Source organism: Lutzomyia longipalpis, chromosome 2, assembly GCF_024334085.1.
Source record: "Lutzomyia longipalpis isolate SR_M1_2022 chromosome 2, ASM2433408v1".
Lineage (NCBI taxonomy): Eukaryota > Metazoa > Arthropoda > Insecta > Diptera > Psychodidae > Lutzomyia > Lutzomyia longipalpis.
Window position 1 is genome coordinate 8645159 of NC_074708.1, and position 16141 is coordinate 8661299.

The 16141-nt window shown below is 36.1% G+C and overlaps 3 protein-coding genes across 5 annotated transcripts; 1 reads left to right on the top strand and 2 right to left on the bottom strand.

Annotated features, from left to right (window-relative positions):
* The first annotated feature begins 526 nt into the window (after positions 1-526).
* LOC129788953 (serine/threonine-protein phosphatase 1 regulatory subunit 10) lies at positions 527-10664 on the top strand. Of its 3 annotated transcripts, XM_055825452.1 has the most exons (7): positions 527-788; positions 881-1350; positions 1688-1787; positions 1910-2007; positions 2144-2415; positions 2511-3878; positions 8963-10664. In XM_055825452.1, the coding sequence occupies exons 3-7, from the start codon at positions 1785-1787 to the stop codon at positions 10441-10443; spliced, it is 3222 nt and encodes a 1073-aa protein (XP_055681427.1). In that variant the 5' UTR covers positions 527-788; positions 881-1350; positions 1688-1784; the 3' UTR covers positions 10444-10664. The 3 variants fall into 3 exon arrangements, with proteins under 3 accessions (XP_055681427.1, XP_055681426.1, XP_055681428.1); XM_055825451.1 differs by having other exon boundaries at positions 881-1787; XM_055825453.1 differs by lacking the exon at positions 881-1350.
* Positions 10665-10670: 6 nt separating this feature from the next.
* Positions 10671-13030, bottom strand: LOC129789160 (uncharacterized). Its single transcript, XM_055825817.1, has 2 exons — positions 12618-13030; positions 10671-11197 (listed from the first exon to the last, which is right to left on the bottom strand). Exons 1-2 carry the CDS (start codon positions 12865-12867, stop codon positions 11115-11117), a joined length of 333 nt encoding a protein of 110 aa, XP_055681792.1. The 5' UTR covers positions 12868-13030; the 3' UTR covers positions 10671-11114.
* Positions 13031-13135: 105 nt separating this feature from the next.
* Positions 13136-15557, bottom strand: LOC129789183 (uncharacterized). Its single transcript, XM_055825832.1, has 4 exons — positions 15534-15557; positions 14554-14668; positions 14073-14488; positions 13136-14007 (listed from the first exon to the last, which is right to left on the bottom strand). The coding sequence occupies exons 1-4, from the start codon at positions 15555-15557 to the stop codon at positions 13996-13998; spliced, it is 567 nt and encodes a 188-aa protein (XP_055681807.1). The 3' UTR covers positions 13136-13995.
* Positions 15558-16141: the final 584 nt, after the last annotated feature.

Genomic DNA, 16141 nt, shown 5'->3' on the forward strand with positions numbered 1-16141 from the left:
AAAATTTCATAATAATACTATAAACTCTTAATAAAATTCTTAAAACATATATTATTAAAGATTTATTAAGAAAATGTTTATTAAAATCTTTTTTTAGTAAGTTAATTTTTTGGGATCTGAAGAAATTGAAGAAGAAAAACGATTTATTTTTCAAATATACAATTTACAGTCAGGTATTGATTAACGTCGCATGGGATATACTCTTTCCACTCATTATTATTAATGGGTGAAAAGAGTATATCCCATGCGACGTTAACCAATACCTGACTGTATCTCATTTTCCGCGAGAGTGCATTAGAATTTTTTTTTTCTATTGAAGATTCGCGATTTTCACCGAAGAGTACCGATGCGACTCCCGAAATTAACCGAATCTAACAACTCGTCATGCCGAGTGCGAGCTTTTTCATTTATTTTCCGACCCAAATAAAACGAAGAAGAAGAAGAAGAGGAAGAAACTTTTTCATTCTTCGGGTTTCTCCGGTGAGTTTGGGTGCCAGTGTCGTTGCTCCGCATTTTATGTAAAAAATCAAATTAAATTGAGAATTTGTGCACAAAAATCTCTATAATTTCAATAGCTAAGGCATCTTAGGTGAAATTCACATCAAAACCAAATCTTCTCTGTGGATGGAAATTGCTCAAAAAGAGCAAATTTATCCGCACGAGGTCACGGCGCCATCTTTGTCTCTAAGAAAAGGAAAACTTTCCATCACAAATAAAGACAAATTAACGCTCAAGAAGCAAGGAAAAAGGATTAGGATTAGCACAGGAACTGTTTTGCATCAAGTGAGGTATTGGAAAATGAAATACTGCTGAAAAATAATTAAGAGGGAAACTGTGTTTGTGGATTTTTCTTTGCATTCAATAATAAAACAAAAAACAGGGCTAAAGGATTTCGCTGAGTGCTCGAAAAAACGCAAATTTCCCAGAAAAGGATTGGAAATTTTTTTTCGGAAAGTGGTCGCTGTGAAAATTTTTTCCGAGGAACATCACCACTTTCAACGAAGATTCAGCGAAAAGCACACGAAGTGGAGGGAAAACGACCACTTGATTGAAAACAAGCTACGAAGGGGACACGAAAGCTTTCTCGTTGTGGCAAATTAAGCTCGAGAAGAGCTCGAAAGCTTTCAGTTTTCACCAAAAATTCCTCGCATCAAGAAGCAACTTTCGGTGTCTTACCACCAAATGACCAATTTATTACTAATTTATCCATCATTTTGCTGAGTAGACAAAGAATATTTATTGAGAAAAATCTACCAGAGATTCTTGACGTTTTGCTGGGATTTTCTGGAGCCCCAGAGCGACGCATTTCCTGGTTTTCTTGAGAGACTTCGTTATGTAATCATCCTTCACGTAGGTTGCTTTCTTGGGAATTTTCCAGGCAATCCATAGAGTTTCACAGAGTAGTTAAAGAAAAAAAAATCAAGTATTGAGTAGAAAAAGAATCCTTTTGTGAAGAATCTTTCCTGCTGTTTGGTTTTTGTGACGGAGAGACAAAGAAAAGGCGTCTCGGAAACGTTTTTCAAGACATTTTGAGGCCTCAAGGCCACGCTGTGCAAAAAAAATCCGTTGTGAAGTGAATTTCACCTGAAATAGAAGACAAAAAAACTGTTTTTTCATTGCTATTTTGGGGGTTATTAAAATAAAAGTTGGGACTACGCCCTAATTGCGTTCTACTTCCTCCATATAGCATTGCATGGCGGCCATTTTGAAAGTGTTTCTGTGAGGGGCCGCATTGAGGGGGACAAATTGCAAAGAATTTCCGTATTTTTGGAATCAAATTAGCCATGGTGAGTAAATAAGAAGACAAAAAAAAAAAAAAAATTTATCGCTTTATTTTTCGCATAACAAAATTAAATTTTCCGAAGTTTTTTTTTTTTTTTAATTAATTTACGTCGTTTTTTTTATGCAGCCACGAATCGATCCGTTGCAACTGCTGACCTGCCTGGGAGTGCTGTTGGCGCCCAATGGTGGGATTCGGAGTGCCCAAGAAGTCCGACGTCTTGCTGGGTGAGTCACCTTTTATTGAGCTTTTACTTTCCCCTTCCACTGAGCTTTCCATTCGCGCTCGCTCACTGCATAATCCCTTCAAATGTTTAGGAAGCACATTAAATGTTTCTAACCAAGAGTTTTTTTTCTCACACAGTTTAATGGCGAAATTCAGCAATAGATTAGTTTCTAAATGCATCTACATCCAGATATTAAAGTGTACAGACACAGAGCTCCTGGGACAATTTATGGGTACTGGAGGCTGGACATTAACACATATGTGGCTCCAAGATGGGATCCTCACCAAGAACTATCCACTTGTGCAGGAAATCTTAGAGCTTCTACTTCTGTGTCCTGTAGATGTAGACCGTTTAAAAAGTAATTCTGCGCCGAAGCTTGTCAAGCAATTATCCAAGGAATCACATGAAGGTAAGAATTCTTTTTTTTAAAAAATTTTTGCAAAAAGTAGGGTTATGAAATTAATAGGTTTACTAATATGTGTGTTTTGTTTCAATTTCTTCCAGGCGTTCGGATTTTGGCTTTAAAACTTGTAGAGCAGTGGTTAAAGATTGTAAAAGGTGAAACAGTCAATGGATCTCCGAGCGTGCCACAAATCAAGGACGCCACGGGTGTTCCGGACACAGTAGATGGGCTGCAAAAAACAGATTCCGGAGAAGAGTTCTCAAGCCAATCAACAGTGGCTGAGCCAAAAGACAATGTTGATGAAGTTTTAAGTGAAAAAGACTTTACCGGGAGTGTTGAATGTATGGAAAATGGTGTTGATGCGGAGAAAGGAGGGAGTAAAGTGAATCACAAAAATAATTCTTTGGTGTACAAAATAACTGTGAAGGATGGGAAGCAAGTGCTGGCGAAGGTGGATTCACCCACGAGAACTTCGCCGGCGAAGAGTGTGAGTGCAGCAGAGAAGGAGAATCGTGAGTCCGGCAAGGAGTCAAAGGATAAGATGAAAAGCAAACGAGATGAGCGTGATAAGAGTAAATCAAAAGATAAGAAAAGCGACAAGGAGAGGGAGAAGGAGCGTGAGAAGCATAAAGATAAAAAATCCAGCCATAGATCGTCTACTTCGTCGTCATCGTCAGGGAAATCATCGAGCCATAGGAGCTCATCTGATAAATCCTCAAGTAGTGGGAAGAGTTCTAATCGGGATAAGGAGAGAGATCGAGATAAGGAGAAAGATCGCTCCAAATCTTCATCTTCTTCGTCATCATCAAAGTCAAGTAGTCGCGATAAGGACAAGGAGAAGGAGAAGGAGCGTCACCGGGAGAAGGAACGTGCAGAGAAGGAGAAGGAAAAGGCCGATAAGGTTGAAAAGGACAAGGCAAGTCAGGCGGAGAAGGACAAAGATACGCTTGCTAAGATAATGGGTACGGGGCACCTTGAGAAGCTGGGAAAAATACCAAAGAAAGTCAAAACGGAGGGAGATTCCCCCAAAGAGAAAGACAAGGAAGCTCCGGCTAAACCTGTTCCACCACCCAAGAAGCCTTCATCGATATCAATTGAGCAGCGAAAGGATGGAGAGAATCGTCCAAATACCGTAAAGAAGTTCAATTCGCAATTCCGTAGTCACGGTCTTGAGGAAGCTCCACCACCACCGGCATCGCGACGCAATCCAAAGAAGCCCGCTGAGCCACTAAATCCAGCCAAGCCGCTTAGCGTGAGCACAAACTCCACGTCGAGCTCTAAAACACCCGCCAGTGATTCTGGGAGTGGTATCCCGGAGAAGAAGTTGAAACTCGATTTGTCAGCTGTGACGAATGCAGCATCCACGACGGGAGCAAGTAGTGGGGAGAAGACACCACAAACACCAACAGATAAACCCCAATCTCCCGAGAAGACAACAATAAAAGCCCCAGCACCACCACGAGCTAAACGTAAGTATTTCATTTCAAACCAAACTAACATTCTCTGCTTTTGGGAGCTACTTTCAGGTAAAGCTTCCTGGGACTTCCTGCTGAGATTCAGCTGTGTGTAATCAGCTCGTGAGAACACAAGCCAGTCCGATGGAACTACGAAAAAGTAAGAGATTCAGTTTTATTTCTTCATTTAGATTTTTTTATATGTAAAATGTATGCCAACGAAATTATTTTTACGATTAAGAAAAGCTTTGCTATCGTATGAAAATATCACAATTTTTACTCTAGAAAGAAAGCTAGAATCAAGACGTAAATGTCTTTAGCATCAATAGGCTCTAGAAAAGATGTTTAGTCATGAGAATTCCGTTAAAGTTTGATTAAAGAGTTATTTACAAGCTTTTGCAAAAGGACAAATTGTTTTATTCTTCGTAAGAAGAACGATAGTCAGAAGCTAAGGATTTTTTAATGGCCTTGAATTCCTTGACCAGTATTTTAATACTTCAGGGCTTAATAAATGTAGACGATGTAAACATCTAAAAAGCCTTCTTGTAATGCAATAAAAGTACTAATAGCCTGCCTCTGAGACAAAATTTAAGACGTTTTTTTTTCTTCTTAAAATTTTGTAATTATAATGAGTAAGAACAGCCTTCATAGAATGTTTAGTCTGAGTTTTAATATAATCTTGAACATTCTCAAGTCCTTTATTGACCGGAATAAATTTTATAAAGTTCCTTTGTGATACAAATTAGTTAAAATATCAAGAATTTAGGAATTCAGAGGCTTTGAAACTTGACAAAAAAGTCAAATAGGCCTAGAGTTTGATGACAAAGAATTCTTACGTTGATAGTAAAATGTTTTATGACTCATTTGTTGACTATTAGAGCTCTAAACAAACAATTTAAAAGCAAATAACATTGTAGGAATGTTTTCGTTGGCATACAAAATACTAGGCAAAGGTCAAGAGACTTGGATGGAGCGGAAATGGACTTCCGGCTGCATTCCTGGTGAGATCCTGGCTGTTTGGAGGAGAAAACATTCAAAAACAAAAGGGTTTTGTATGCACTTTTTTTCCCCTATCTACTTTCCCCTATAAAACGAAAAAAAAAGAAATAAGAAAGTATTCTCTCCAGAAAGAAAAAGAATATTGGAAAATCTTGTGAGAGAAATAAAGATTAAAAAAAAATAAAAGTTCTCTCCATCCAGTGAATTGGAGGGTTGAAAAGAATACATTTTGACTCTAAATCAGGAGCCACAATATCAGGAAGAGCGCACACATTGCACGCGAATTTGGTTGTGTTTCTTACAGACACAACTTCTTGTGATTTGTATTTAAGGCGTTAAAGTCAAGTAAATGAAGATATTGCTGCGAGAAAAAAAATTAAGCATCAAACGCGGCTCCCTGTTTGTTATTACAACTTTGTTTGAAAAAAAAATAAGGGGTGGAGAAGCGCATGAAATGAATAAGAAAAAGAGAGAAGGGAGAGTACTGTGCGAGATGAGGGATGCAACAGGTGGAAGCTGGCCGTGAGGATGCGTAGAAGAGCTCGAAACGGTGTGTTCTATGCTGTTGTGGCTCTTGAAAGAGTCTCTCTTTGATTTCCTCGCAACGAAGGGGTGGCTTTTGGTTCGCTCTGATGGCCCAATCTTTACTTGAATGAAGGCGTATGCCAATTCCTTTTTAACAAAAGCAAAAAAAAACCGTCTTCAAAACGCAAGAAATGGTGCGTTTTATTCCTTTCTGTTTGTGGGGCTCGTTGGAAATGTCTCATTTTGATTTAATTAAGAGCACAAGGGGCTAACAATTCAACAAAGCATGACCGAAGAACACGCACCTGAGTCGTGATGTTGCAACCTTCTTTAATTCTGCTTTTTTTCATTTTTCTTGAATCTCAAATTTCACTGCGAATTCTTTGAAAAATCCGCACAATAAGCTTATGGCCTTCGTTCAGGGAGAAATTACTCACGAGAAATTTTCAATATGAAATGTTATTGTTTTATTAAAATAAGCTCCTACGCGTAGTAAGAAGTCAAGGAATAGTCCTTGATTGAGACTCTGGAGCCTTCTTTTCAAATCTAAAAACTTCCAATTTTTATTGCAAAAATTCTAAAATTTAAAATTTGCTCAAATTGAATAAATTAAGAAAAGAAAGCTTCAGAGCTTTCTTTCGTATCAAGAAAAAAGAAATTCGCAAGCTCTTCATGCTTGAAAGCAAGATGATAATTTAAAAATAGGTTGTCTCGTCACAAAAAAGTGATTCATAAGCACAATGAAGAAGCCCCATTGAGATTTTATCGACTAATCTTCTGTTTCCCATCTCTATTTGATGTGATTAGCTGCATAATTTATTTAAATAGCTTTCAATCATTTATTCTCCTGTGATCACGTTTATGCTTTGAAGTGTTGAAGAAATGCTCATGAAAAATTCCAGAAAAATCAATAGAATGTTCTAGACTATCTCTGTCGATACTAAAAATAGGTCAAGTTTATGTAGCTTCTTTAAATTAATTGACTCAACATGAGAGCAAATATTGTGCTTATTGGATTAGCAAATAAGAGAAACTCGCGTTTATTTAGAATTTAAATAACAAAAAGAAAAGAGCAACGAATACTCGAGTACTTGAGGTTTATCAATTCGTGCGGTTGCTCGCATAAATTGAGGTAGTTAATAGGAATTTTTATGTCACGCATACACTTCAGGATTAAATCAAAATCAATGAACTATTCCAAATAGCCGATAGTTGAGGAAACTCATTTGATAATTAATTCTTAAGCCCAGAGCAGATATGGGTTTAGCCTGAGTCTTGAATTTATCAATCATGTTTGAGAAAATTAAGCATAACTTTGCGGCAAAGAATTAAATGTTTTTTTTTTTGTTATTTTAATATTTTATTCTATTTTTCTGTGTATTTTTTACGATAGAAATTTTGTGTTGATTTATTTCTTAAATAAATATTGACTTTATTTTTTTTAATTGAAAAACCTTATATCCTAGGCAGATAAGGGGTTTAAGTCTTCAACTCTATGTGGGAAAAATTCAAACTTACAGCCATATGGGTGTTAACTCCCAAAGTCTTTCATTCGTTTTGTGAATATTGAGAGAAAATTGAAATTTATTGAGAATACTCTAACAAAAACTAACATTTTGGGCCTGATGATGGCCCTTTGAGTTGCCGAAAACTTTGGAAAATTTTATTTATTTCACAAATATTTTTTTTAAGAAATGGAATTTTGCATTGAAAAATTACGTGCTGGAACTAACTCTGGATATTCTCTTTTCTGGGTTAAACCTTGTTCAGTGGATATTGGACAAGATATTTGAAAGAATTTTTTTTGTTAGTTCCAAGTTTCTTCTCTTCGCACACTGAATTAGATACTTCATATCTTCCTGCACTGTCTGAAATTGTTGGGAAGCTGTCTGAGACTAACCTGGTATTGTTTTGTTCTGCAATATGGTGTGTTTTAGTGTTATGGAAATGGGGCAAAATGAATCATTAAAAATTATTTAATTTTTTCTATGATTGTTAATTTACAATGCTTCCTACTACACAGTATTTTTGCTTTTAATGTGATTTCCATATTCTAAAAATGAACTTCATGCTTTGTGAATCATTTTGCCCCACTCCTCATTTTTTTATTTGTTGATCTATTTTGCACGACTCTTCCTGATTTTCTTAAAAAGAAATTAATATTTTTAAATAGGAATTAACACAGAGTTAAAGTTAATCCTCAAAATTAGCATAACTAGGTTTAAACCTCGTGTGTATAGCAGTCTTATTGATTTCAAATTGTTTTGTTTTCGCATCAACACGCGATGAATGACTAGAAGAAAATTGTAGGTGGATCTAAATATTAAAAAAAAGAAGATTAATTGCAAAATTTTAACAAAATCTCAACTCATTATCATTAAGCGAGTGCTAGGAGGAGTATTGTTAGATGTATTCGTTGTGGTAGTAGATTGATGAGCCTCCAACACCCACACACAAATGTGGCGCGTTATAATGAATAGAAAATTTAAATGATGACCCACCACGTATTTATTTTAAATCACTTTTCCCTAAAATATTTTTTTTTAACTGCGGATTTTTCAGAGCGTGAAAGAGACTATCAACTGCTGTAGGTTTTCACTCAAATGTGTTGGTTGTATTTTAGTTTTCCGTCATAACTCACCTTATTTTTCAAACACCTGCCCTCGATAAATTTTCACGTGAGCATCAACATGCAAAATATTGTATTTCACAATGCTTATCAGCCATCTTTTGGGCAATTGATTTTAAGAACCGATCATTACAATGATAGAATCTTCAATATAAACACGGAATAAAATCCTTACGTGTTTTAGGATTCCGCTTTTTTGGATTATTTTTTTTATGAATTGTAAGTCAGTCTTATTGACAGAAATAAGGAATTATCACACCTAAGTTTCAAGAAATTACAAACACCGCGTCATAAAATAAAATTTTATTGGGCTTTAAATTTTAAATCATACTCAACATGACCAATAAGAAATCTTAAATATCATTTTTTTATTGAGATTAAGCGTTGAGTAATTTATTTGTTTATGAGCTTCATAAAGCGGTTTATTTAAGAAGTCTCTCTCAACTTTAGTTACGAATTGGGAATATAAAATTTCATTGAAATCAATATCGAAACAAATTTAGTTTTTTTAAAAATATTTTGGGGGTGTATTTGCGCTGAAATATTCATGAATTATTCTAATTATACCGTCTTATGGGGTGAATTTGATTTTCTCAGAGAATATTCATTTTTAATTTTTATTATTAAAAACAAAATCAAGCTGGGAATGATTAAATCTGACAAGGAATTTGAGAATTGCTTTATATAACAACCTCGTTGATTTAAATAGATTTTTATCAATCCAATTTACTCCGATTGATAGTTTGAATGTCCACTATATACTTTATTTTTTTGAAAGTTCTTTTTTGTTTGTTTGATTTGTCTTTATTTTCAGAAAAAAAAATCTTTCATCGACTGGCTTGTGTCTCAATCTCAGCAAGAAGGATTCAAGATAAATCATTTTTTTAAAACACCTTTTTAAAACTTTCAGTCTAATGAATATATTTTTTTTTATTCTCAATTATAGCTTCAACTCTTGTGGAAACTGACGTCTTTATGGATGCCCTCTGTTCTACGGCATTTACAAACAGGAAGGATGTAAAGAAGAGAAAACGCCGTCCGAGTAGCTCAAAGGATGGCGCTAAAGAAGGATCTCCCCCTGAGAGTCCCACCGTATCTAGTCCAAAGGCAGCTCCATTGAAATTCTACCAGGACACATTGGAAGTCAGTGAGGATGCCGAGAAGGAGGTTGAGGTGAAGAATGAGAAGACTGAGGAAGTTGGTAGCACTGCGGGTGATGCAGATGCTGATGAAGATGTGATAAAGAATAAAAGATTAAAGAGTGAAAAGGCAGATTCCATGGATGTGGATGAGGACTCTGAGGGGAAGAAGAAGGCCGTAAAGGCAAGTAAGGAGGAAGAGAAGAAGGAGACAATTGTAGAGGAGGAAGTAAAGCCACGTGTTCCGGGTCCAGGGTGTGGACCAGATGGGCCACCGGGTGTTTTAGTAATCCATCGCCGGAAGGGTCCGAAGAAGAGTGTTAAGTGGAAGCCACAGGAGGAATTGGAGAGTATTCAGTACTTTGAACTAGATGAGACGGAACGGGTGAATGTTACGAAGACATTCACGGAGATGAAGCAACAGGATAGGTTTGGGGAACGTGAGGCTTTTATGATGGCCAGGAAGCTGTCGGCGGATGATGTGATGATGGAGCAAATTCCTTATAGACCACTAATTGTTGTGGACGATGTACCACCACATCCAATGGGGGCACAGAGCAAGGAGAAGAAGATTCAGGCAGAGAGGGAACAAACGGTTCTCAAGGCGCTCTATTTTAATCGTATGATGATTCCCGATTCACCTGCAGAACCGGACATGGAGCAATATAAGATCACCGATCCCGCTGTTATTCCCCTCGATGATGGGAATCCGGAGAATGAGAATGATTTTACAAATACCCCATGGCCTGATCCAAAGGATACACCACCCCATGTGAGTGGGGCTCTGCAGGCGGATCAGGCATTCAATCAATTCAATATGATGGCCGGAGGGCCACAGGCAATGGGACCGAATCCATGGCAAATGGGTGGGCCGCCATTTGCACAGTTCAACATGGCTGGATTTCCGCCTCAGGGCATGGATCAGGGTAATCCAATGGGTTTCCCCATGACGGATGATATGAATGCGCCACCAATGAATATGGTTCCATTCCCAGGGGGTCCAAATCCGAACTTTATGGGTGGTCCGGGTGTTCCTTTCAATGGTTTCCCCGGTGACATGGGGAATCCACAGATGATGGGGATGAATATGCCAAGGGGGCCACCGCCAAATATGCCACCCGGTGGTGGGTGGTTCCGCCCCAATGCCCCACCAAACTGGAGGCCACCGCCACGCAACAATTGGATCCAGAATCGCGATAATCGCATCTGCAAGCTCTACCGCAAGGGCTTCTGCAAGAAGGGTGATAAATGCAATTTCCTCCATCCCGGGGGCAACAATAGACGGTGAGACGATGACCCCGAAGACTGGAGCACCCAAGAACAGGGAACCTGGACCAATGTACCAAGGTAAAAAGACACTATTCCCTCTCTGTTGCTACTTATTATATAATTCAAGTACAAATAGACGCTTAAGTTTATGCATTAATGAAGCGTAAGGCGAGAGATTAATTTAATCAACTTTTTTATACAAAGGAATTATATAAAGAAAGATATTTCTTAAGAAAACAACCTCCCTTTTTTTATTAAGACATTATAAGTTTTTATTCATCGTTAAAGCTACAATATATTGTTCTCTACATCAACTAAACTAGACGCATTTTTGAATGAAAAGTTTTTTATGTTCTGAATAAAATTGAGTACGCATGGTGCGTGTCTAGGCTAAGACGGGAGGATTTTTCTCAAAGAAAAAAATCCCCTCTCTACGTGAGAATATGACAAAGAATATTTTAAACAAAAAAAAAAGAAAAGAAAAATTTTATAAAAAAAAATTAATTGGAGCTTTTTTGTAAATATTAAATCGCTTAATCTCTCAAAGTAGTTATTATTGTGTTATTAAAAATGTTTTCTTACACAGCATTGTAGTATTTTGTACATAAAAAAATGAGCATAAATCTTTATAAAAAAAAAACAAACATGAAATAAATATGTAGAATTAAAGAACTTCAAGTCTTTCAATTATTAATCTGAATCTTCCTCCGTGAGAGTAGGCAGTCGACGGGCATGTTTGGGTTTATATGACACAGTTGGGGTAAATGTTGAAGCTGTCAATGGATGAAAAATTTAATCAAATGCGAGAAAAGGTCATAAAATGCGTATTAAACTAGTTTAATTATGTATGGTGATTTATTATTCCGCTTTTGATTCCATTTTGGTCACTCAGAATGGATTGAATTTATTTAAAAGAACTAAAAAGGGAAATAAAGATTCTATCTATGGCTACAGCTGAAATTTAAGCTTCTTTAGAAGAAAAGACAATTAAAAGGAAGCTAAAGGGAACTCTAGTTGAAAATTCATTTTAAAAAAATATTAGTCCTTAAAGACTATTTTGACATACACTAAAACGTCGCAGTAGATATACTTTTGGAGGTAATAGCTTCACAGTAGGACGTCAGAACATAATTTGTCGTTTGACTTTCTATATCTTCTAGAACTTGAGATATTTCCATATTTTGTTGTCACGAATATCTCAATTTAATTGAAGAATCTTCAACAAACAAATAAGTAAAAACAAACTAAAACAAATTTAATTAACTTGACGCAATAAGAATTTTTTTTCTTAAATTTTTTAAAGCTTAGAAAATATATAGTAACTTCTATATTACCATGGAAAAGCATATAAGTCGGAAAATGTTTTTCACCCTGCCTAATTGCGCAACATTTTAAATGAATTCTCGTAAAATATTTAACGTTCTTTGTGCCAATTATTCTAGATTGAAGATTTTAAGAACACCTGACTTCTTCACTATAAATCACTAATTTAGCATATTTCTTTATTGCCTTAGTTGTTTAAATTTAGAGAAAATTTATTAGTCATTGAATTTAATTCAATTTTATGTTTTAATTGGCAAAGAAAACTAATGTTGTCAGTGTTAATTGAAAAAGAAATCACAGCTGAGGCTGTTTATTTTAGGTTGACAATAAAATATAACAAATAGGAATACTAAAAATTCTAATTTTAATTATGCTAATTTAGAGAAAGAAAAACAAACGAAAATACGCAACTTGGCCTGTTATAATGTTTTTTAATGAAATTTTCCTGGACGTTTCGTTAATGTAAAACTTTTTCTTCAGGGTATTCAATATTTTGAAAAATATTTCTTTAATTTTCTATCCAAAAAAAAGGAAATATTTAGCTCTTATGCTCTTCATTGGTGAATAATTACATTAGGAAGCGGAAAATGAGATCGGAATTCGCATTCTTACTTCAATTTATTTAACGAACTGTTTATGCGAACCCCTACTGTACGTATTAAGAATAATTCTTGAAATATCCTTAAATTGACTTTTAAATGCAATCCAGGAAGAGAGTAATTCTCAACTAATACCCTGGAATGCACAAGGAATTCTGAAACTCTTCCTTCGACAGAATCTATTTGATTTTTACAAGAATAAAAACTTTTTATAGACAAATTGACTTAAGACGTTAAAATCAGATTAATTTCATCCCTCCCGCGAATTTACCTGGCAATTCATTGAAGTTGTACGTTGACGATGTATCTTCAGTGGTTTGATTTGATGATACCTTGGTTGTAACATAAGACATTACTTCTTGCTGCAACATTTGAGATTGCACAATGTGCTCATTCGTCAGTCTGCGTATCTGCGTGAGTTTCCGCTTCAGCAGAATGTTCTGCCTCAGAAGTCGTCGCTTTACTTCCTCAAGATGCGCCACCTTTCGCGACATCTCCGCCACTTGATTCCGCGTAGTCATGATTTAGGAAGAAGAAAAAGCGCCAAGATGAATTTCACTAAATCACTAAATTTTACTTTTATCTTGCATTCTTCACATCGCAAAATACCCGAAAGCTAGCGTTTTTTCGGTTGTTTTATTGGTCAGAGAGACAAAACAAGTTTTTTCATTGCCTGTTCGATAGTATAATTAGGCGCAACTGAAGTAGCTGTTTTTGTTAATAGTATATAGTGTTGATGGGGGCTTTTTTACGTGATGCTCAAAAACGTGCACACTTAAAATTTTCACCGTAAATTTTACGGAATGGGCATTCTACGGTATTTCTGCACGCATCTTAGTTAAAATTCTTTAACTAAAATTTTAGTTAAATGAATTTAACAGAGAAATACGAGAAAACCGAAATATTTTAGTTTTTTTAACGAAATCTTAGTTAATTTCTCTATGATGTCTCCGTATATTTTAACAAAAATCTTAGTAATTTTTACGGTAACGACAAAAATTTTAGGGATTTTTTTTAGTAATTTTAACTAAAATTTTTTAGTAATTTAAACTAATTTTTTTTAGTATTTTTAACTAAAATAAAACAATTTAAACGGTTTTTTTTGTTTTTGTTTTTTTATTAAAATTATAAATAAAAAAAAAGTATTAAACTCAGGGGGCTCACAAGTTGACTCCCTGATGGAGTGAAAACTTCCACAAACAAGACACAAGAACTCCTCTGCGCGTACAAATTGGCTCCCGGATGGGACGAAAACTTCCACAAAGAAGGCACAACTCCTCGGTGCGTACAAATTGGCTCCCGGACGGGGCGAAAACTTCCACAAAGAAGGCACAAGAACTCCTCGGTGCGTACAAATTGGCTCCCGGATGGGACGAAAACTTCCACAAAGGCACAAGAACTCCTCGGTGCGTACAAATTGGCTCCCGGATGGGACGAAAACTTCCACAAAGGCACAAGAACTCCTCTGCGCGTACGAATTGGCTCCCGGACGGGGCGAAAACTTCCACAAAGAAGGCACAACTCCTCGGTGCGTACAAATTGGCTCCCGGACGGGGCGAAAACTTCCACAAAGAAAGGCACAAGAACTCCTCGGTGCGTACGAATTGGTTCCCTGATGAATGATGTGGGAAATCTCGGTGCTTTAGCGCTCACGCAATTCCCTGTCGGTGAGAAATGTTGTCTTTTAGATTGAATTTTTAAAGAAAATAAATTAAATATGGCATACCTTGTTTGCCGGAAACTCTGAATGAGCAAGAACTCCTCGGTGCGTACGAGTTGACTCCCGGATGGGACGAAAACTTCCACAAAGGCACAAGAACTCCTCTGCGCGTACGAATTGGCTCCCGGATGGGACGAAAACTTCCACAAAGGCACAAGAACTCCTCGGTGCGTACAAATTGGCTCCCGGATGGGACGAAAACTTCCACAAAGGCACAAGAACTCCTCGGTGCGTACAAATTGGCTCCCGGATGGGACGAAAACTTCCACAAAGGCACAAGAACTCCTCTGCGCGTACGAATTGGCTCCCGGACGGGGCGAAAACTTCCACAAAGAAAGGCACAAGAACTCCTCGGTGCGTACGAATTGGTTCCCTGATGAATGATGTGGGAAATCTCGGTGCTTTAGCGCTCACGCAATTCCCTGTCGGTGAGTAATGTTGTCATTTAGATAGAATTTATAAAGAAAATAATTAAATATGGCATTACCTTCTTTGCCGGAAATTCTGAATGAGCAAGAACTCCTCGTTGCGTATAAGATGACTTGGGACGACGAGATGACGTGGGAAATTCCCTGAAAATTCTGATGAAAACTTCCCCAAGACTGCTCACAACTTCACTGCTTGACATCAACTGACAAAGTTTTTCTTCGCGGCGTTTCTTCAGGAACAAATTCAAAAACCGTTTTTTTCAACGAATATTTTAGGTAATTTTACTAAAATTTTAGTGAGTTTTCATCGAAAAAGACTAAAATTTAGTTTTATTTTACTAAATTTCTACGTAATGATTAAAAGACTAAGAAATTTAGGTTTTTTTACTAAAAAAAAAATTAACTATATTGATTTCGTAAAAAAAACCGAATGAATTATTTAATTTAACTAAAACTTTTGAAAATTTTCTGGTTTTCCGTTTAAAAAAGACAAATTTTCCCGTAAATGTACATTTACGGTGAATTTACCAGCAAATTAACTAAAATTATTTTTAGTGTGTGGAGGAAAAATTCGTAAAAAATAATCATCAAAAGAAATTTAAGAGCTTCCATGAATTGTGAGATTTCATTCAAATTTTTGCTCAAGAAAAGTCCATAAAAGTGTTTGTGAAAAATGGAAGATTAATTAAATATAGAAGTTGAGAAGATTTTAAAGGCAAAATACAAGATTATTTATCAGAGAATCTGTTTTTTTTTGTGATCTTCACACCACGTTTTTGCTAACAGAAAGCACACTTTACAATATTTGAATAAAAGACGCGTAGAAATCATTTAAGTTAATTGATATTATACTTTTTTTCTTCTTCCACACAACTTTGCAACAATTTTAGAGGTCAGGCAGCTTTTAGGATAAAAAAAAAACACAAAGTGAGGATTTCTCGCTGACCACCAGAGATTTACTTAAGTTTATACATTTGACTTGAGACATCAGTGTGAGAGGAGATTTATCGATTTATTTTGCATAATACCTCACACTCACGTATTTCAGCACTATCTTGTGCATTTTGAACGTGATTATGTGCGAATAAAAATGCGAATTTTGTAAATTTTTTGTGTGGCAACATCCCGTCAATTTGCTCATCAATCGGTCAAAGATCACTGCGTAAAGTTAGATGAACTTTTTATTGGTTTTGTCTTTCTCAGGTAGGTAGAAGAAGAAACCTGCGGGAGCTGACTGAACTTGGAACGGTTTGAAGAACGTAAACAATTTTATGGGTCCTTTCGCTTCTCATGCAAGAGACATTCACCAAAAAAGATCACCAAAAAGCAAACAACACAATAATGCTTAATATGAAGACTTTACAGTGTGATCAATGTTGGTAAAAAATTGTTTTTAAATAATATTTTATTTTTAATTATTCATTAAAAGTGTTCTATTCCTAAATTATATTATTTTACTTCAAAATTTCCTTGGGTTTTTTAAATGAGAGATATGGCCGAAAGGAGTTTACCCGCCTTTATAGGGAAGGGAAAGGGATCCCCAATTTGAGGAATCGGTCGGGATATGCTGCTTAATCTTTTAGTAGACGATAAAATAAAGAAGAAGTAATGCTCATTAAGATTTCATCTTTCTCACTGAGATCAGTG